This window comes from Aplidium turbinatum, chromosome 15, assembly GCF_918807975.1.
Source record: "Aplidium turbinatum chromosome 15, kaAplTurb1.1, whole genome shotgun sequence".
In the NCBI taxonomy this organism is placed as follows: domain Eukaryota; kingdom Metazoa; phylum Chordata; class Ascidiacea; order Aplousobranchia; family Polyclinidae; genus Aplidium; species Aplidium turbinatum.
The window spans coordinates 18,219,765-18,242,533 of record NC_137486.1 but is presented as its reverse complement, the minus strand read 5'-3'; the positions used below and the strand labels follow the sequence as shown (position 1 = coordinate 18,242,533).

At 38.8% G+C, this 22,769-nt stretch overlaps 1 protein-coding gene across 2 annotated transcripts in view; it reads left to right on the top strand.

The window, feature by feature from the left end:
• LOC145784538 (sarcoplasmic/endoplasmic reticulum calcium ATPase 1-like) overlaps positions 1–21,870 on the top strand; it is a 41,169-nt gene extending 19,299 nt beyond the window's left edge. The window contains exons 6-23 of one of the 2 annotated variants that reach the window (XM_082596381.1): positions 201–281; positions 809–894; positions 2,589–2,744; positions 3,265–3,369; positions 3,784–3,987; positions 4,768–4,959; positions 5,589–5,720; positions 5,988–6,117; positions 6,645–6,850; positions 10,831–11,014; positions 11,532–11,683; positions 12,149–12,369; positions 12,958–13,160; positions 14,317–14,402; positions 18,940–19,073; positions 19,518–19,635; positions 19,904–20,021; positions 20,155–21,870. In XM_082596381.1, the coding sequence (XP_082452507.1) occupies positions 201–281; positions 809–894; positions 2,589–2,744; positions 3,265–3,369; positions 3,784–3,987; positions 4,768–4,959; positions 5,589–5,720; positions 5,988–6,117; positions 6,645–6,850; positions 10,831–11,014; positions 11,532–11,683; positions 12,149–12,369; positions 12,958–13,160; positions 14,317–14,402; positions 18,940–19,073; positions 19,518–19,635; positions 19,904–20,021; positions 20,155–20,192 (2,546 nt within the window). In that variant the 3' untranslated portion in view covers positions 20,193–21,870. Of the gene's footprint in view, positions 1–200; positions 282–808; positions 895–2,588; positions 2,745–3,264; positions 3,370–3,783; positions 3,988–4,767; positions 4,960–5,588; positions 5,721–5,987; positions 6,118–6,644; positions 6,851–10,830; positions 11,015–11,531; positions 11,684–12,148; positions 12,370–12,957; positions 13,161–14,316; positions 14,403–18,939; positions 19,074–19,517; positions 19,636–19,903; positions 20,022–20,154 lie in introns of those variants that run through there. The other variant, XR_014291017.1, reaches the window with a different exon arrangement.
• Positions 21,871–22,769: the final 899 nt, after the last annotated feature.

Here is a 22,769-nt window from a genome sequence, read left to right as displayed (position 1 = left end):
ACTCAACCGATTATGTTTTATGGTACATTTTTATCACCTTTGGATTAGGTGCAGACGAAGTTATTTTTTAACGCACTGTCGCACTGTTTGTTTATAACTTGAGGTCAAAAGCGACAAAATTTATACAAAACATGAAGATGGTAACAAATTTTAAGTCTCTGCTCAGTTTCTTATTATTCCGTTTATACTTTACTCAACAGTTGGTGACAAAGTTCCAGCCGACATGCGATTGGTCGCTATCCACTCTACCACTTTGCGTGTTGATCAGGCCATCCTCACTGGTATGTACTTCATGTGTACGACAATCTCGAAACCAAGGCCTTTTCTTGTATGGCACAACATGTCACAATTGAGTTACAAAATTTAACTTTAGGAAGTATATACTGTATAATTATGATCATCAATTCTTTGTTGTGTTCTGCGAAGTTTGTGGATGTGTGTCAAGATGATTCACTTTAGTTGCCTCTCATTGTAATTCGTGAAAACATTGCCGACCTGGGATCGTAAAACGACAAAACCCTCGCGTAAAAACTTCATACGATACAAATGCGCAATGCGCATTTGTCATAGCAATCAAAAGTCAAGCATTAAAAACAGTTTACGTACTTTTGTATTTAGTTTTAATTCAAGGGATGAACACTACAGCCACTGTTAGTTAGCAATGTTCTCATTTGAGGAAATGCAGTGATGAAATGCAGTGATAAAGTAAAGAGATTTACTGATGTACTCGTTCAAACAGCATTTTAAAACGTTAAAATGTTGTGTAAAGCAATGAAACTAACATAAACATTACTACTAAATAATACAGGAGAGAGCGTAAGCGTGATAAAGCACACAGATCCCGTACCTGACCCCCGAGCTGTCAATCAAGACAAAAAGAACATGTTATTCTCGGTGAGTGGTGGACTAGCAGGTTACTACCCAGATGGCAAATCAGCCGTTCTTTATATTGATTCAATGTCTGTAGACGTTGAATTAATGTAAGAAAAACAGTTCATTTGCTATTTGGGTAAGTTTGTTTCGTATTTTTGCAGTTGTTTGGTCACGTTGAATCAATGAATCTATCCCATGGATTGCTACTCAACCAGTGATGATGCTCATCATGCGTTTATATCTTTCAGTTCTCATTCCTTTGCAACCATGCTAGCTGCAGCATATACCACACTAGTTACCACTTAAACCAGTGTTTTTCAACCATGAGCCACGGAAACACTTTCTGCATTAAAATAATCTTGTTGAACATCAAGCAAAATATTATAAAGATGCAATAAAATAAGTATATAACACAACAATTTCCTCACTTCCGTTTTTCTCGGTGCGATATCTGGACTTGTTTGGATGAGCACAACGTTTATATTTGGACAAGAATTGCAGAAAGGCAAATGCGTAGCTCTTGTGATTTTGATTTTCTGCCGGTGTTCTATGGAACACTAGTCAAAGTAATAAGTTTCTTGGGGAGTACCTGGCGATCTTTCACGGATCACCGGTTGAAAATCACTGACCTAAGCTACTGTTATATTTACGTTTTAAACATTTAAAGTTTTTCATTGGTATACTCGTACAACGCGTATTGTGACTGACTTCATTAATCTAAACGCGAGTCATGGACGAGCAAGAAAATGTTGATTCTTTTGCTCGACATGGACAAAATATATGCTCATTGCTAATGATTCTTAAAAATTGATCTTGAACAGTTAGCTGCAGTTTGTCATATTGTAAAAGCTATTTTACGTGTTGTGTTTGTGTTCCCTTCATTATCTCTCCTACTCGGTGTTTACAGTTCATCATTTCTACTCAACTCACAGCAATGTGCGAGCTTAGTAACTTATATACTTGAAATTATTTTTTAAATGCACTGCCCGTGTTTTACGGCGAGGACAACTTTTGTGCTAAAATTCGACATGTTTCAACTTTGATGCTACGCGGTTAGAAATGGTAAGTTTCCTGCGTCGAAGCCTTGTGCTTGGCAGCCCGACTGATCTTGCATGTTATGAATAATTCTTTGTCGATTTCAAAAGAGAAACACAGCAAACTGTGATTTCTCTTTTCAGGCGGAAATGGGTGACTTCTAACAAAACGTCACTGTCTTTATTTAGCTGGCGTGGCGCTGTCACCTTTAGCAAGCTTTTTGTCTATCGCGTCACAATCACAACACAAACCTGTCTGTTGTAGCTTCCATGGTCACTGGTCAGCCTGATCTGCTTCAAAAATAGCTTCGAAACTTGCTCTTTGACGCAAGGGTTGTCAATTGTGTCATAACATTTTTGCTATCCGCTGCTTTGTGTGTTTGCAATTGGATAAGTGCACCCGAGATATGATATACGGTTTGCAGCAGGTCATCATGTCACAAAATTTGATGCGACTGGTAAACAAGCTGTTGGTAAGCAATTAAACATGTTTACAGTGGAATCTTCAGTTCACCTGCACCATTTTCCTTCTAAAAACGTTGTTCGAGTATTTTCAGAGTTCAGACCATGATCCCGCTGTGAATACACAAGAATAGAGCCATTTTACTGTTGCTCAGACATTGAATCAGTGTAAAAATGACGGATTTTGCTGTCTAGATGATAAGTTTGTCTGTTTCGTAGGGCACCAACATTGCTTCTGGCAAAGCGATTGGCGTCGTGGTGTGCACAGGCTGCTTCACCGAGATCGGGAAAATCCGTGACCAAATGGCCGAGACAGAGTCCGACAAGACCCCGCTGCAGCAGAAACTCGATGAGTTCAACCAACAACTTTCAAAGGTTTGTTGAGCAAACAGAGTTTTTTTATACTTCGTAAACGAATTTCTAGTAAGAAGTGACGTTGTTACTAATTTTTGATAACATCGTCCTACTGTACCTCTCGGCCTACTGACGTTCTGCGTAAAGAGGCTTTGAACGACGACAAAGTTTTGTTTAAAAAAGTTAAACATCATAAAAGTTTTACGGAGCGAGTTTACTTTGTTTGTTGTAAATCAAATTGATTACCGTTACACTAACTTTCATGGAATTGAAGTTCGCTTTAAACACTTCACTTGTCAACTGGGATCAGAGCTTTCCATCCTTGGGACCTCTTTGTGTGTTTATTTTTTCAACTGGAGCCCTTGAGAAAGTGACACAAACGTACCGGGTCTCTCAGTGGACACTGGACAATGGACATACGTACCAGACAGCAAATTCCGTCATTTTTACATTGATTCAACGTCTGGAGATATTGAATCAATGCAAAAATGACGGATTTTGCTGTGTGGGACCTTGTTGGCATCGTTTCTTTTCGTTGTAGCTCATCTCGCTGGTCTGCATCGCTGTTTGGGCGATCAATATCGGCCACTTCAACGATCCGATCCATGGTGGTTCGTGGTTGAGAGGAGCGATTTATTATTTCAAGGTGAATTTGTACCATTTGTATAAATTTGTTTATTTTCTTGGTTAGATTACCGTCAATTCAAGTTGGTGTTTTCAATGTTTGCAATTCTATCGGTATTAATAAGCCATGCATGACAAGACGAAATCTTACGTCACATTTAATATTAGCATACTCAATATTTCAGTTCTTTATCAAGCTTATGTACTTTTCCAGTGGTGCTCATCCCATGAATCGAAAGTGCTTTGATGCCTCCTTGTCGTTAATGAGCGGCAGTGGAAATTTTGTATTTCTCTGTGTTTACTTTCTGTAGCCTTAATGTAATATTACAAATAACTGGAGAGTGCAGGTCATTTGTTAACTGCGCCATACCAAACCCTAGAGGGCATGCTTCTCATTTGTCAAGTCCATATGCAATGTAGATGTTTACAATTTCAGATTGCAGTTGCGTTAGCAGTAGCCGCTATACCTGAGGGACTTCCCACTGTCATCACGACATGCTTAGCTCTTGGTACACGCCGAATGGCAAAGAAGAATTCGATCGTACGCACGCTGCCCTCTGTTGAAACATTGGGTTGCACATCCGTGATTTGTTCAGATAAGACTGGAACTCTGACGACGAATCAAATGTCCGTTTGCCGGGTGAGGGTTGAATCCTGTGTGAGGTTGTATGTTAGAATCAAACTTTTCAGTAGAGATCTGACTTAACATTGTAGGGATCTTCTGCAAATCCGTTTGCCGGTGAAGTTTGGAATGAAGGCACCAAATAAAGAAATTTGTGCAACCACCCACCCTCGTTGCGACCTACAGCATATTTAAATCACAAACTGGCTGATGACCTAATGAAAGCGTCATATCTGAGCAACACTGATGAATGATTAATAACGGTTTGAAATTTGCAAGCAATTATATAATTTAACGTTGATGCAACATCGAGTAACTAAATTTTGAGAACTATTTGATGTTTTGAAGTTGGGGCGTCCAAACCGTACGCAGCAGATCGCATTTCATTTTGCTGAATACGATTACGTAGTCATATATATCATAGCCGATGCAGTCTTTGATAAACTAGATGCTAAGCTCATAAAATTTGCCACCGTTCAGTTGATTGGTTGCTTCAGATCACAACAGAGCTCGCCACAAATTTTGACTTTCTCTTCAAGATCGTAGGTTCATTCATAGCAGCCTCAGTTTGAGACTAGCTGAGGATCGAAAAATCCTAGCGCAGTCCACCATTGCGCAACCCGCCATTGCGCAGCCGGCCATTGCGCAGTCCGCCGTTGCGTATCCCACCATTGCGCAGCGTTCCGTTGCGCAGCCCACCGTTGCGCATCCCGCCGTTGTGTATCCTTATTTCATGCAATATCTTCCTTTACCCAAAATATTTCGCAATTATAACACCCCTTAACATCTTCTGTATAGATGTTCGTCTTAGATCAACTGATGTCTGGAGGTGCTGAGTTCAATCAATTCCACATCTCCGGATCCACATACGATCCAGTCGGTGATGTGACTCTGGATAAGAAGAAGGTTAACTGTTCCGACTTTGACGCTTTGGTCGAGCTAGCGACGATCTGTGCGCAATGTAACGATGCATCGCTGGATTACAACGAGGTCCATATTTTTACTTTGCGTTTCTTCAACAATCAATCATTCGTTATCAGGGACACATATGTATTAAAAAAGTTAAAGGTGGTCCCATACTTGATTCAAGCGTCGGGTATGAGAAGATAAGGTTCTCATTGTACTAAGACACTAAGAAGATTAGGGTGGCCACTGGCCAGTTCCTTTCTCTCGGCCGCCCTTCCTTCAGCAATTACGCCCACCCAATTTATTACACCCTATGTAGAGGTGAGCGGTGTTTTCAACAACCAGCTGAAGCCGGGGGTCCAACCAGGTTTACATAATTGAAAAGCCAACGCCTTATGCGTTGCGCCATCCCACCGATATTATTGTCAGTATTATTTCCATGTGTGAATTGGCCTGGGTCGGTTCTAAACCAAACTTACCTCCCACACTAGGTGCGAATTAGGCCTTTTATTCCTTTTTTTTACCTTGATGAGACTTACCGGTATCCCAAACCAAAAATTCACACTTCGAACGCTATGGACTTGTTAAAGTTGCAAATCACTCGGCATTCCACCAATTTTAAAGGCTACCAAAGTGCTGTATGACGCAGTCTATTTTAACTGTTGCAAATGTAACAGATATTAATAATATAATCAAACGTAACGTTTACGCAGTCAAAAGGAGTTTATGAAAAAGTTGGAGAAGCAACAGAAACTGCCCTGACAGTTCTCTGCGAGAAGATGAATGTCTTCAACACTGACCTGTGCAAGATGAACAAGTCTGAGCGATCCCATCCTTGCAATAGTGTAAGGGAGTCAACATACTATGCTCTGGTCAAAATATTGCTTATTGTTTCTGTGAAATCTTTTCACTACTTTCTATTTTTATCTTCATACACTGCGTCAGTGACCGATGAAGTCTGATGTTACAGGTATTTTCTGAAAATGTATTACCCAGCTAGCAAATTGGTACAATTTAAATTGTTTTAATGTCTGCAGACGTTAAATCAATGTAAACAGAGACTGATTTGCTGTCTGGGCGAGTTCGCCATAACACATTTTGTGTCTTCCCAGTTGATCAAGACGAAGATGAACAAGAAGTTCACTCTGGAGTTCTCCCGGGATCGAAAATCAATGAGCGCGTACTGTGTTCCACCTGGATCAGACACTGGAGCAAAGATGTTCGTGAAAGGAGCACCTGAAGGTACGACATCGTGTTGTTTGTGTTTTGCTATTGTGAAGAAGTTTTAACAATGTTTTGGTGCCGGCACTGAACGTTTAGGTCGGTTGCATATAGTAACGGAATGGTCAGAGCCTTGGCACACTACCAGAAAGGGCGCCGGTACGACACTGCTCAAGAGCATGCGCCTGTGTCTTTGGAAAGAGATTTAAAAGGCATGCCTGAAGATGGACACGAACGGAAGATTATCTTGCTGCCCAATTAACCCAAATCTTCAACCACCGGGCAAAAGTCTGAATAGGACAAAAACGTTTTATCATTTTGCAAAGCAATGCTTCTCAAGCCTACGTTTCTATTGTGTGGCCCGTGCACGTTTTATGCTTGTTGTCTATGAAAGGCACACTATGTTCTTGTACGCCCGTGCAGTGAGTGTCTTTAAAAATATATTATTTGTAATGTGCTATGTCGAATTGTACATGTTTGCAATCATGGAAACTTTGTTAAAAAAAACAGCGGAAGCGAGGTTTAAATTCACCTTTTCTAATTCTCAGGAATTTTGGAACGTTGTAGCCATGTTCGCGTTGGAAAGGACAGGGTTCCTTTGACAGCTGAAGTGAAGCGTGACATTTTGCAATTGGTCAAAGAATACGGAACCGGACGTGATACGCTTCGTTGCCTCGCTCTGGGGACTATTGATAACCCCCCCAAAGTTGAAGAAATGGACCTCAGCGATTCGTCCAAATTTGCTTCATATGAGGTTATTCGATTGTTTTGCCGTAGTTTTACTCTTCTTCATGTTACTTAGATGCCGTTTAACCATACTGTATTACCGGCTATTTTAAATCCAGCTTGAAAAGTTGTTCTTAAAAAATTTATTCCTCCAAGCTTTTCTGCATATGAGATCAGCTGTTTGATTTTATTTGCATGGTTTTACACTTCTTTTCGTTGGTTAGATCAGTAGCACAGTCAGATGGGTTGTAGGCTAGGATGTTTCATTTTTTCACCATTTTTGAAATTCAAAATGCCTGGGGTCCCATCTGGTGGTATTTGGGGTAAAAAGTTTACAACCCAAATTTTTTCAATTATGACGTCATATTGAGGTGGTCCACGAGGTTTGAAATTTTTGGGCCTCAAAATCTCGAAATTTGGCCGTATCTCTGGAACCGCTCATCATAGATCGACAAAATTAGTATCAAAATGCGCAGAAGGGTCGATTTCCTATATCTGATATAAAGAATATTAAGGTCTATCTTCTTCAGAAAAAAAGTTATTTCAAAAAAGCTGATTTTCGTTCTATTTTCCCCTGATGAACAGAGATCAGGTGATCAAGATAATAAGTTTTTCTGTATTTTTCCATCTTGGAAGCTGCTATTGCGTAGTAATAGTCCTTGTTCGTTTTGCAAGAGATGAAATGGTAATTTGAAAGTATTACTATTATAGTATTAATATAACCGTTGAGGAAGAGTTACCGTAGGCTATGCTGCTCACCTGCTTTAGATTAAGTGTCATTATGGCATTAAGGTCAGGTATTAGTAAGTCGATGCAAAACTTCAAGTAATTGGAGAGAAATGTACTTCCCCTTAATTCAGATATAGTCAGTCACTATTTTTACTTGAGGAAGAAAGTAGCCGAAACTAATCCTAAATTTTGAAAGAAAATACCCCATTTTATAGATGGACTGCTGAAAGATGTTATTGGCATAAGGAACAAAGCTGGTCTTCCAGTGCTTAGCAAACAGAGAAACCTAGCACTTCTAGCGTACAATCTGCCAAAGCATCGGCACTACTATGTTTGAAACAGAGAAAAAGAAATGAAATAGTTAGATGTATACACAGTAGCGAAAACGACTCTGATGGTGATATGAATTGGCAAGATGATAAGGAATACGAGCCTCTGAAACCAGCTGTTTGGGAAAAAGTATACAAGAAAGTGCATTCTTTTTCCATAAATGATAGAAGTTGTGTAGCCTACTTGCTGATCGTAGGATGACTTCGGTACGCCAGCAGTCAGATCTTATGAGGTCGGTTCTTGGAAAAGATCAAGTAGCTGCAATGCTGCATCACCTTCGACAGTATACCGCAAACGACAAAAATGAGAGAAAAATCTCTGATGGAAAGTGAGAACCTTCTCAACTCAGCTTCTGCCATGCAGTTATGTTATGATGGGCGCATTGTCGATGAAATAGATCGATACGTTTTCTTGGGTCAACTTGTTGATGATAATGGCATGAAGCACGAAAGTGTGCTTGCTGTTAAATCTTTTCCCAAAAGTGTGTTGGTCACTGCAGAACTGATTTTTGGCACCATCATCCAGGAGGCTTGCAAAGTTCACCTATCCTAAGTATACAGTGTTCAGTCATGGCTTATACGACTGTTTTCAACACAGGAAAAAAGTCCGGAGTCAATACTCGACTGGTCAATTATTTCAATGATGAAGTTGGTCATGATATTCATACGCTTAAATGCATGCTCCACATAAACGAATATATCTTTCCCATGTCATTTCTTTTGTGGACGGCGCCAAGAAGGGTCCCGGAGCAATGCAAGATGGGGCTTTGCTTAACCAGATAGCAAGACTAGACAAGCCCAGTACTAAAACCTTAACACCAACTATTATTACGCAATAACAGCTTTCAAGAGTGGAAAAATACAGAAAAACTTTTATCTTAATCACCTGATCTCTGTTTACCAGGAGAAAATAGACCGAAAATCAGATTTTTTGAAATAACTTTTTTTCTGAAGCAGATAGACCTTAATATTCTCTACATCAGGTATAGGAAACCGACCCTTCTGCACATTTTGATTCTAATTTTGTCGATTTATGATGAGTGGTTCCGGAGATACGGCCAAATTTCGAGATGTTGAGGCCCAAAAATTTCAAACCGCGTGGACCACCTCAATATGCCGTCATAATTGAAAAAATTTGGGTTGCAAACTTTTTCCCCAAATACCACCAGATGGGACCTCAGGCATTTTGAATTTCAAAAATGGTGAAAAAATGAAACACCCTATTGTAAGCTCTAAAACTACCACTTTATTGCGTAGCATTGTGGTAATAGAATCATATTAACATTAATAATAATATTGTAAAAAAAATATTTGAATCAATTTTAAGATATTAACGTCTACCCTTTAAAGTACGTGTTAATTTGAAGAGAAGGAGACGTTATTTATGGTCTCTGTTAAAGAAGGACCTTTAGTGCAAACTAGCACACGTTAAAATTATTTGGATTTGAACAGTCAATTCATAGAACTCACGACGTGATACATCTTCTTTTCCACCATACTACACTTCCAAGTTTGATCAGCTAATGAATTGATAGATTTAGAAGTCTTTTTAGTATTATTTACTTGTTTCTGTTTCTTGCTTTAGCCATCATAAAGTAACACACTGTTCACTTCAAACTCTGTTATTTATAATGAATACAAAGGACACAGCTTGATTAAACAAGGGCGAAGCATGAAAGCAAAAAAAATTTTTTAATAATATTGTCTGTTAAATTGAAATTTTGCCTAACTATAACATGGTACACTAGCACCACCATTCCAAAAATGTGCCATGCGGGAACATCTATCACTACTGTTCATATTCTTGATTGACGTTGTAATAACAACAATGCTTTTAAGTGATTTGTCATATGCGATAAAAACGCACCTCGTTTAGTTCGTGCACGGACATTTTGCCGAAAGACATTTTGCCGAAAGACATGTTGCCGAAAGACATTTTGCCGATGGACAAATTGCCGAAAGGACTAAGGTTGTGAACAATAGACCAAAACACACTGTGGAGAATATCGATACATATAACACAAAAAGGAGTTTCGGCAAAATGTCCATTCAGCAAAATGTCTTTCGGCAAAATGTCCGGGTACCGTTTAGTTGCAGCATGTCGATTTCATTTAATAACGACAGCAGTATAAACTTTTGTGCTGTATTTTTAATGGAAGACGAAAATACAACTTCCTTGTTGAACACCATTTTGAAGATTGGTTACAGATACAGTAACTGATAATTTTCCCAGTGATCAAAATTGGTGCGTTTTACATTGATTTAGCGGTTAAATTACATTGATTTAACAGCTAAAGATGTTCAAAAAAAGGGCAATTTTGAGCCAAAGATCTATTTGAAAAGAGGCCTATTTTGCTAACTGGGTTGTACCGATGCCAAATCTTGTTTCTACTCAGACAGCAAATAAACCGTTTTTACATCGATTCAACCTCTTTAGTCGTTGAATCAATGTAAAAAAACGGTCGATTTGTTGTCTTAGTATTTATAATCGACTTTCCGGACTTGAAGTTACTTGTAATTCCCACAATTCCCAGCATTCGTTGGCAAAGTTTTCATCTGTAGTTTTGTATGATCACGCATGCGACATACAAGAGATTTTTAATCATTCATGTGATCTCATGATCATGATTGCATCATTAATTCATGAAGTGAAGATATGAACAACCCAATTTGCTACTGTAGTTTATGTTAGGTCACACAAATACATTTTATATATACAACTATATCGTAGAAACGCAGATATTAAAGTGGATGGCTATGGACAATAAGCCAACCGTAGTTTTTTTTTTACTCCCTGATAATGACAACCGGAAATCTGGCTTTTTTACATCATTTCAATGTCTATAGACGTTAAATGTAAAAAGACAGACACGTCAACGTTGAAGCAAAGTAAAATGGAACTTTTGTTGAAGTCAAACTTCATCAACCAACCACTAGCTTGTTGTCACAGACTGATATCACATTTGTCGGAGTGGTTGGAATGCTTGATCCTCCACGGATGGAAGTCTTCCAGGCCATCCAGGACTGTGGGAGCGCTGGCATCCGTGTGATCGTCATCACTGGAGACAACAAAGCCACGGCGGAAGCTATTGGTCGCCGCATCGGAGTTTTTGGTGAAGATGAAGATACAACCGGTAGGCGAGATTTTGTTGTCGGTCGATACTTTTCATCGTTGTCGAGTTCTCGGCTGACATTAAAAGCTGAGAAGTTTTTTTTTATTGTTGAACAAACGTGGTCAGATAAATGTTATAATAATTATGTTATAATTATCATATTATTATTTTTTAGTTATTATTACGTTATAATTATTGTAATAATATATCATATATAATATATTGATAGTAATATATTATATATATATATAATGTAACTGCAGACAGTGCACACCGTTTCGACTTTCCGGCCTCCTCAGTGCAGTAGGTACACTGGTATGACCACGGAGATATATCCCTCCGAGTGACGTTTTCCCATTTGTGGAACCCAAGCTCCAAAAATGGTACTACCCCCAACCTTGCCAAAGTGCTCAAACTGCAAGCATATGTATATTGTAATAATTATAACATAATTATTACAAGTATTGTAGTTTGTCCCCACAGAAAACAACCCTTACAAACGTGAATGTTTCTATTTGTTGTCCTTGTATCTTCGCAGGCCTCTCGTACACCGGCCGAGAATTCGACGACCTGACCTCAGCAGAGCAAGCCCAAGCCTGCCTACGCGCCCGGTTGTTCGCCCGGGTCGAACCGGCCCACAAGAGCAAGATTGTTGAATACCTCCAAGCTAACGGTGACATCACAGCCATGGTGAGATGGAAGCTAAGAACACCACGTCAACAACATATCTTTTGTCATTGTCTCGTCTGTCACACCAAACTCAATTCAAAACATTGAATACTGATATGCATATATTTCACTTTTAAACTACATTATATTACACATAAATTTTAGTTTAAATTTTAAACGAATGTTGTTACACAAACATTTGGAAAAAAGCTTAAGGCAGACGTTGAAGCATCGAATGGTAAGCAAATGTGGTACTTGTAGTGATCTCCAGTTGATATATACTCACCTCGTATCTCTATCTAGATTCTAGAAGAACAATAATGATAGTCTACTGAATGTTCTGTATTGTCAATTTAATCTATAGTTAATTTGAAATTAACCGGCAGTCTGTTCCAAAAGTGCCTGGACACCTTCTGTAACATTCTTTCGTGCTATAGCGAAAACTTGTATTGGAAAGTTAGCTCACTTTGGATGTATGATTCTCAGACAGGCGACGGTGTAAACGACGCTCCTGCGCTGAAGAAAGCCGAGATTGGGATCGCCATGGGAAGCGGTACAGCTGTAGCGAAGAGCGCGTCAGACATGGTGCTGGCAGACGATAACTTCACATCGATAGTTGCAGCTGTTGAAGAAGGACGAGCCATCTATAACAACATGAAGCAGTTCATTCGATATCTCATCTCTTCCAACATCGGGGAAGTTGTATGGTGAGTGTGATGCTGTCGAGTTTCATATTTCCATTGTGCTTTTGTTTCATGATCTTTAATTTGTGATACCAATGTCTATTAATAAGTTGAAAATACGTCATTACTGGCGTAATTAGCTCTTCATGTCGTATTAGATCTAGGGTTGTGGAGTTGGAGTCGACTCCGGCTTGATACAAAACAATGAACAATAAAATTTTCGTTTGCAAACTTTTTTGAAAATAGTGTTTCTTGTTTTCCGTATTGTGTTCAAAAACTACACCAGAAAATAGAAATGTTTGTTGTCAGGTTTTGTAAAAGCTGCTGTTTCAATAATTACGATGGCAAATTAAGGGAAATTAAATTTTAAAACATACAAAAAGACAAAAATTTGAAAAAAAATTGGCAACACTGAGTCGGCCGGTTATAAATCGAGGAGTCGGATATTTTTTGCTTGACTCCACTGCCCTGCTTAGATCAACCTTTAGCGTAAGAAATTTAGATATTGACATTCAAATTCCATTAGATCATTTACTTTTGAGACTGACTGTTAGCAGAAGACATGCAATTCCTTCAGAAACCAAAACTATCAATCACTTCTTTCTCTTTCAGCATCTTTTTGGCTGCTGCTCTTGGAGTTCCGGAGGCTTTGATTCCCGTTCAACTTCTTTGGGTGAATCTTGTCACTGATGGTCTTCCTGCTACTGCTCTCAGTTTCAATCCTGCTGATCTTGACATCATGAAGAAGAGCCCAAGATCCACCAAGGACACTCTCATCAATGGATGGTTAATGTTCAGATACTGTGTTGTCGGAGGTGAGTGTTCCGATGAAGAGTTATCTGTTTCTCATGGAGAGCACACGTTTCTTGTGCAATGTTTTCAGACCGAGATACCAAGTCAAGTCACTTTTACATTCGTTCTACATCTGCAGACGCTAAATACATTTAAAAAACACTGATTTGCTGCAAGTTATTCAGTCTAAGTCTTGAACAAATTGTTCATTGAAATTGACGTTGCACCTCCGAGGAGTGTTTTACGGTGGTTGATTTTAGGTAAAGTCAATCAAAATTTCAATTCATTTCATTGTTTTCGCCCAGCTTGGTGCGGAATTGTTGCTTTACAATTTATTAAGAAAATTTGAGTTAAATGCAAAATCTAATTTATCTTCGATCGCCACTTATTCTTGAAGATCTGGTCTATGCCAGAGCACAGAGTTTGTCGGGCGACGCATAAAACTAACCTTTACTCTTTTGCGTTTAATTGTAAATTATACCCATGTGAAGGTTCTGCTTGCATTTCTCACCTCAGCAAATTAAGCGTTTTTAACGTGTAAATGGTGAAGAGTGCAACCATCGGTTCTACACAAAGTTCCGTTTAATGCAACAGTAACTTTTAACATCTATGTCATTCACATAACTCTACTAACCTTGCGTGCAGGCTGTCTGATAGCTTAGTCTGCAGCAATCCTTGCTATTACCTTGTTGAAATATCCGATCACTGGTTGGATTTTTTGTTATTTTCAAAATCCTTTCCAGACAGCAAATCATTCGCTTTTTACAGTTTTGTTTGTCGTATCCAGGCTTACACGGTGGTTGAAGATTTAGATTAAGTTGACGGGAAGGCAAGGAAGCCAATCTTCGTGTCCACCTTCAGGCATGCCTTTAAGTGTCCTGCCAAAGACACAGCCGCATGCTCTTGAGCGGTGTCGAACCGTCGCCCTTTCAATTGCCATTCTAAGGCTTTCACCACTCGGCTATGTAGCCGACTCGCTTTTTACAGTCTGCAAACGTTGAATCAATGCAAAAAACGACTGATTTGCTGTCTGGGTTGTTTGTTAAATTCAAGTGCTTAGTTTTTTATCGTAAAATTGGAAGTGCATTTAGTTAAAACCGTGATGTAAGTGAATTTATTTGTAAACATGATTAAATAAATGGAAAGGTGACATTAACTAATGTTATTGGCTTGCGACAGCCTTCGTCGGCTCGGCCACAGTTGGAGCATCATTGTGGTGGCTATTGCTCAACCCAGCCGGTCCCAAGGTCTCCTGGTGGCAAGTGGTTAGTCTGTGTCTCCTCGCTCGATTTTCTTTTGCTTGCTGTCGCTGTGGCCACTGCTGCAGTGCCTTGCCGGAAAAAGGAAACTTTTTCTGACGGGGTTCTATACCTTTTTGCTACAGTCTAATTTCCACGCTTTTGCGTTGAATTTTGCACGTTTTTGCAACATTCGTTTAACGCTAATGCGATGGAATAGATTTCCGTGAGCTTGCGGTAATTCTGGCCAGTGCTCGTGGTCAATGCCTTGTAATTCAGTTTTCATTTTGTATTCGTCTCGATCGACTCGCATGAAAAAGATCAGATCTCATCGTTTAAAAAAAGTCTTATAACTTTTCCTGGTGCAATTTTGTTCAGTATGCTCGAATTTATTTATTTGTTTTGTTGAATTCATTTTTCCATTTTATTTTAGCATGAAAATCTAATCTCTTGAATTCCCAGTAGCACGTTGTTAATTTCTGTTTGAAAATTATGTCAACTTTTCGTCTTTTGCATTTCCCTTCATGCTTGTGCGATGTTTGAAGCACGACCTACCCAGACAGCAAATCAATCGTTTTTTACATTTGTTCAACGTCTGCAGACGTTGAATTAAAGTAAAAAAGGTTGCTTTGCTGTTTTTAAGATACAACAGTATATTATAAGACCTCTGATATGTATTTTTTTTAATTTTTGTCCAAACGTGTGAATCTGCAGACATTGAATCAATGTAGGAAACGGTTGATTTGTTGCCTGGGATACGAGTGATCGTACGTGTTATGTTTTGTTTTATCGGAGACACATCTGAACCTTTCATGTATAACCCAAACATGATGAGTTTGTATGTCAAGTCAGACTTCCGAATATCCAACTTGAGACTAGCGTCAACTCTTCGTCTGTTTTTTATCTTTTGACGTTAAATAAACGTGTAAAGAGATACGTTTAATTTATTTTCTAAATTCCTCGTGCTGTGGCTTCACTTCCCACTGAATTGCTCACTTCTGTTGCATTATGATGATAATTACTCCACATTGCAAATTATCACGTCATACCCGACACTTAAACGGCGGTACACGACTTTATGCCGCGGTCCGAATGACGCGGACACGAATGACGCGATTCCTTGGCCGCAAGGCATTAATGACGCAAGACCTGAATGACTCGTGACCTAAGCGGCCGCAATGCATGAATGACGCGAGATTGGATAATTTCGTACTAAAATTATTGTTCTTTTGAACAGGGTTTTTTTTAAGGTTTGGTTTGGGTTACCGCTAAGTAGTTTTAAGAGACTGCAAGTGTTTCATTTAAATACCAAAAAATAGCCATAACCACATACAATCAACGCAACATAAAATGAATTATTCAACAAGGCACAGCTTAAATGATTGTGACAGCGACCAAACAGCCTGCCCAACACGGCCGCCAAACAAGTTTGTTGCACAATCAAACAAAGTGTGCTTGTTGGCTTCTGCTTGTTATGTTTCCACACGTAAAAACTGATCATTATGCGCCATAAATCAAATAAACATTGACGAGTATCGAAGGTGCACTTCTTTTGTGAATAACTCTTTGATTCAGCTGTTAGCTGTACCTCCACTTATTCTTTTTTATGGACGTGAACTATTGATCGCAGGCTATATTCGTATTATCGACAAGACATAGCGAGAAACAACCATTACTTTTCTACTGTAGTTGCAAGTCCAAATTTTGGGAAACCGCTGGAGAAATTTGGGGGACCGTTTTGGTCCCCCAAAACACCTTTAAAAAAACACTGCTTTTGAATACGGTAGTAATTTCATTTGTCACGGTAGCAATTTTCATTTTCGGTACAAGCAACTTAAAAGTTTAACAAACTTAAATTAACAAATTAATAACAACTTAACAAACTAAAGATGAAATTTGGTTATTCTTCACTACGACTAGTTTTTTTTTTCATATGTCTTCATTTTTGTCTATTATGAATTTTTTTCGTGTTGCACACAAAATGAAAATGCCAGGTTTCATTACAAATGCGTTTATTGAATAATGGGTAAAACTTCACTTATTTGTTCTCATGTTTTGTTCAATTACTTCGGCAATTGCCGACGCCAGATTCGAAGACTGGCTACGTCACTGCAATCCCGGAATAATTCTCTAAATAAACAGATGCCATCATTGGCTTTCGATACTGTCGTCACCCAGACAGCTATATTTTATTCATGACACGCCGTTTGACAGCGAGTCCAAACCTAATCGGTCGTCTGTGATAAAGAAAATTTGGAACTGATCTTATGTGTTGCTCTTGAAGCAACGAGGAACGAGATTAACTGCGACAAATCAGACTTACACTTCGAGTTTGCCAGATGTTCTGATCAGTAAGAGTTCCCTGCAGACATGTCCATTTAGTTTTGAGAGCAACAAATACATTGATAGCTCCTTTATTTCATTTCTTCATTTTTATTTTGTCAAGTGCAAAAAAACAATTCTATATTTTTTGTTTGGAGAAAATTGAAATTGTTACCGCGGCAAATGAAATTACTAGCGTATTAAAAAAAACAATTAGTTTTAGTGAGAAATAGCCTAGTCTCATCTTTATTTTGTTAGTGGAAAAAACAAATTTTATATTTTTGTTTGTATGAAAACTGAAAATTGAATTTGCTACCGTATTCAAAACAAAAATTAATTTAAGGCTAAATCATCCAGTCTCGCGTCATTCATGTCTTGCGTCATTCATGCATTGCGTCGTTCAGACATTGCGGCATTCGTGTCTTGCGTCATTCGTGCTTTGAGTCATTCATGTCTTGCGTCATTCGTGCTTTGCGGCCTAGGGATCTCGTCATTCGGACCGCGGCATTTCGTCGTGTTTTCCTCAAACGGAGACGTTTTTACGTTTGGCCAATCTGAGTTTTTACAAAACGCAAATTTTACTAGATAGACGCCACGTATTTTATGTCATCAATTTATTTGATTAACTTTGTTAAATCATAAGCAGATAAAACCAACCCACCACACGACATTCAACATAATATAATGAAATAAACTAGAAATTGCAAAGGGTTTCGGCTATTCGAAGTTTAACGGCTGTATCGCCGAAAACGTTCGCAATTTCTAGTGTATTTCCTTATACAGTATTATGTTAGATGCTGTGTCGTCGCTTGGTTTTACCTGCCAATGTCATGTGGGCCACAAGCTGCTGTCGTTCGTTAAATTGTCGACCCTGATAAAAATCAGACGCTCGATGTTCGTCGTTTTAAGCTGAAGCTTTACGTGATCTAATTTGCGTTACTGTAGATTTAAAAATGAGTTGTGTGGTAAGGTTATGAGTTTATGCCACATGCACCAGCACCATAGTCTTCATATAAATCAATGCACTGGATAATTATTCACATTCGCTTGTATCTTCAACCAGATTGTATGTTTGCTGTGCGCAGTAAAACACTGCATGGTTGCGCACTCATCTGCTTTCTATGTGCTCTCTTGGCATGGTACCAATTTAGTGGCACTGCAAGGCACATTTGGCACAAAGTATTTGCTCTGTAGAAAGTAAGAAAACTTGCTTTTGTTATATATTTGATTGAACATATCACCCCAGTGCACCAGTTGACATTGAAACAACGTTGCTTATTGCACCCGGTCTTTGCACGAGTTATCACGTTCTGTTATGGAATGTCTCATTTTAGATTGGTCACAATAATCAGGCATTTTACTGATGCACATTGCACAGTGACGGATTTTTTCACCTATTTCTATGTTGATACGACTTCAAGCTTTTTCATTGTTTCAACGTTATGATTGGTTGAATCAATGTTTGCAAAGTATTTTCATTGAGGTCACGTTGTCTTGTGAGGTATTTTAACGTTTGCTCCACTGCTTATATTTTAGTCACTGACCTCACAACACAAACCATCAATTAGATGCCATGACGCATTGTAGCAAGACATGCAATGGAATCTATCCGAGATATCATTATTTTCGTCATCGTTCCCGTAACGACTCGCTAATATTTTTCACAAGCAAAGCTGTTAGTTTCATGTTATTATTAAGAATCACATGAAAGCAAAACCCAAAGCAAAGCTGTTAGTTTCATGTTATTATTAAGAATCACATGAAAGCAAAACCCAAAGCAAAGCTGTTAGTTTCATGTTATTATTAAGAATCACATGAAAGCAAAACCCAAAGCAAAGCTGTTAGTTTCATGTTATTATTAAGAATCACATGAAAGCAAAACCCAAAGCAAAGCTGTTAGTTTCATGTTATTATTAAGAATCACATGAAAGCAAAACCCAAAGCAAAGCTGTTAGTTTCATGTTATTATTAAGAATCACATGAAAGCAAAACCCAAAGCAAAGCTGTTAGTTTCATGTTATTATTAAGAATCACATGAAAGCAAAACCCATAGGTTGCGCAATTAGTTTCACATTGACGACAGCACAAGTCATTGAACTAGGTTTTGTCGCAGATGAGCATCGCATTTTGTTTGGCTTACATTTTGTGTCAACTGTTCAAACTTCAATGGCTCATGAATAGTAGTTTGCTTCCTCATACGTTGTCGCCATTCCTGCTCGTACAAACCTGCCTTGCCTTGCAGACCCATTACATGTCGTGCTCTACCCAACCGGAAAAGTTTGAAGGGATAAATTGTAACGTGTTTGAAGACCCTCATCCAATGACCATGGCTCTCTCTGTGTTAGTCACCATTGAGATGTTCAATGCTCTCAACAGGTAAAAACGAGGAAAACCGGTTGTGCTGGTTAATCAAGATGGAATCAGTGTTAATGTATTGATTTTAGTTCTGTGTGTACTGTTTACCTACTTACCGATATTTCTAGATTTTCAGCATGCAACAAATATACGTCTTTGCTGTAAATCTGCCTTTGTTAACAATGAAACGTCGCACGAAAAGCATGACGTAATTATTAACGGAATCTTATAAAAAATCTACAAGCTGTGCAACGCTGCCAAAATAAACCAATAAATGAATGAACGCAACAAACAAATGCACAAGGCAAGGTATTCGACAAGGTCCTCACTGTGCTGTCAGCAAGAATGAATGTGTATGATCACTAGCCCCGTATCAAGATCATTTTTTACTTCTTTGATTTTTTGACACGTATTTCGTATCCGATGGTATCTTCCTATGTCTTGACCTCCTTCTTTTTCTTCCAGCGTCTCAGAGAATCAATCCTTGCTTCGGATGCCTCCCTGGAAGAACATGTGGTTGATAGGCGCTATTGTGCTCTCCATGGCTCTGCATTTCATGGTCCTTTACGTCGATCCACTTCCGGTAAGATTTCCCACGGTTAACAACCGCTTGGTGTCGACCCTTTTTAATCAGTTCTAGGTTTGTGCGCCGAATGGAAGAACATAGAACAACAAACACTTTTAAACAAAATTAGTTCTCTTGACTTTATTTCACCCCAATTTTCGATACTAAATTCGTATATTCCCGGTTGATATTCTTTGCTTAAAATTAAGTTCGCTTGAGACCAAAATGTTGTGCGAAGTTGAACACAAACTTCAAGACAGCAATAGCAGTTGTTGTTTTTTCCCAGTTGGTGTTCCAAGTCTGCCCCTTAAACTGCGAGGAGTGGGCGATGGTGTTGAAGATGTCCCTCCCTGTTATCTTTATTGATGAGGGTCTAAAGTTCATTGCCAGGAACTTCATTGAAGGTGACAAGAAATGTCTTTTTGCAACATTTTTCATACTCTATGGCACGTATCGTTTTGTCCAACAAAGCGATATTTTACCTTTGATTACTCTAAACTTAATTTATGATTTTTTAATTTCCACTTTGCTTACCAGGTGGCGATGTACGCGCCACAGAGAAGAAGGAGCAGTGATTGTGACGTCATAACGGTGGCTCTTTGCAAGTCGTGTAGAAAACAATTGGCTTGCTTCACTCTATCGATCATTGTGGGCACAGTGTCATCATTTGCGAGGCGTGTTCTTTTAGCTTGTCAAATGCGAAACCTTGGCCTGCTTTGCCGACGCCGCATAGGCCTTGGTCGGATTCAGTATATCACCTATTTATTTTTGAAAACGTATTGTCCTTTTTAACGTCTGGCGACGTTGAATCAATGCAGAAAGGACAGATTTTGCTGTACTGTGTTGAGACTGACATCCCAGCTATTGAAAGTTGTTTTACCAACGTTTAGTGACATTGAAACTATGTTAAAACAACGTTTTCGTTTCCCAACTAGCAAAGTTGTTTACTTTTACATTGATTTAAAGTCTGCATATGTTAGATCGATATAAAAAAGACCAATTTTACTAGTTGGGTTATTAGCTGGGAATCTTGCTGGAGCATTGTGCATACAGAAAGAATAATGTTGGTTCTGCGTATAGTTTCGCTGGTAAAATGTATTATACAGAGATTTTCTTCGTTTGTCTTGAGATTTTGTGTGATCTTGTTTTCAGTTTGAACTGTGCGATTTATTTCATTGCGCAGAATGCTTATGCGCATGTTAAGCGCAAAGTTAGATATTTATGTCTCCTTGACTTTGAAATTGCACAAAAGTGTATCTTCCTAAACAAACGTCTATTTCTAACGAACTGCAATGAGGGTACATTCCCCTTTGTGTCTGCTGCCGTTGTTTTTGTCTTTACAAGTACGGTAAGTTGGTAAAGTTCCATCATTTTTGCGTTGTCACAACGTCTAATGACGTTGCACCAATGAAAAATGTTAGACTTTGCAACTACCTGTGACCGATTTGGGTCAAACTGATATTTTTTAGAGATTATTATTTTTTTTACTGTTCAGATTGATCAAGAGTTTTCTTTTTTTTGAAGCCAATGAATCAGTTCTTTGTCACGTTGATGCAACGTTGGCAAACGTGAAATCAACGTAAAAAGACTGATTTGCTGGCTGGGATGCGCTGAACACCAGCACTTGAAAATGCAGTAATTGTGTGTCTGAAATCTTATTACTCTTGTGCGTGTCCAATGAAATCTTTTTATTGTGTAATCGTGTTGTATGCTGCTTTCGGCTCAACAAACCGATCCGATCTCACTCAAGCATCCGTCCAGACGTTCTGGGAAGATTCCCTTTCTGTGTTCCGATTCTTATTCCATAATTCAGTTGCAAACTTTATCAAAATCATCTGAAGTTTACCCGAAAAAAACAACATCTAATTGCGCCTGAAGCCAAACTTAAGAAGGGTTTTTGCGACACAAGTTTTTAAACTGAAAAATGTCTTAAACTTTTTACATGAAATTTCAAATTTAACGACATTTATTTCACCTCAATATTTTGTATTCTATTTAAACTGTGTTTGACTGAACAAATTACCAGCTCTTCTGCTACCGTTGCTAAGTGGTTGTTTTGCAGTAATATTTGTGCTATTATATCTTTATTGTCTGTTCCAGCTTTAGATTATATCCTAAAAATAATTGATCTGTCTCTGAAATAGACATGGATTTTAACAAATATATTGAAAATAATAACTTGCGTTTTAAATGCAGTATTTGGTATCACAAAAGTGGTCTTCAAATTATACCATTGAAATATATATAAACTTACTGTCAGTTGGTTGTTTTTGCGTCAAATACTTTTTGATGGTTTGGTTTTAAATCTTTATCCTCGGACTGGCAGAGCCTCTGATAGGTTATTCCTGGCAGTTCCGCATACTTGTAGAGGCTTTGCACCACTGACGCAGGGCTGATTACCGAGATTGGCAGAGTGAAGTTTCCGATTGTGAAAGCCCTGTGTAGAAGCGTTGTTGCTGGAGAATTAGCCTATTCTACCCAACAGATACCGCTGAATGGAGAGCAGTCCTTAAGATGTGCCGCTCAAGCGCACACCCCAAGAGCCGAACCAGCGTCGCTTGACCTAAAGTCGGGTGCTTAACCACTTAGCTAACCGGGTGGGCCTGAAAAGGCTTATTGATAGTTTCGTGTATCTGGAAACAGCACGAAATTTCCTTGTTCGGCCAGTTCGTGTGTCAGATCAGATTTTTTCGTCGCTCGATTATAGCCAGTGTGTATGTTTGCTGCAGTATTTTGACGGGAAAGTTAACAGAGAATTGCCACGTCTGAATGGAGCTCACTATATCCCCGGTCTGAATAAATGTGGAAAAGATCGATTGTATTAGCTCCGAGCCAGATTTCACTTACGGAAGGCAACGAAGTTCTTTTTCCCCTATGGAAGTGTGACTGGGCAGCGAAGGTTGTGCGCCATCAAGTAGCCTAGTTAACGCTGATGAAAAATTTTTCTTCAGGCATTTAGCGATTTTTTTAAATCATAGGATGAATATTTTGTCGCTCCACTCCTTGTATACAACGCAGAATGACAGCGATTCACCGGAAGAGTCTGAATGCTAGGTTATTTGAACACTCCCTCGCACGTTTGCGATTGCTTGACACCCGTTGGACACGATTTTCGCCGTTTACTGTAGGCTAATTGCATATGGAAGTCATGT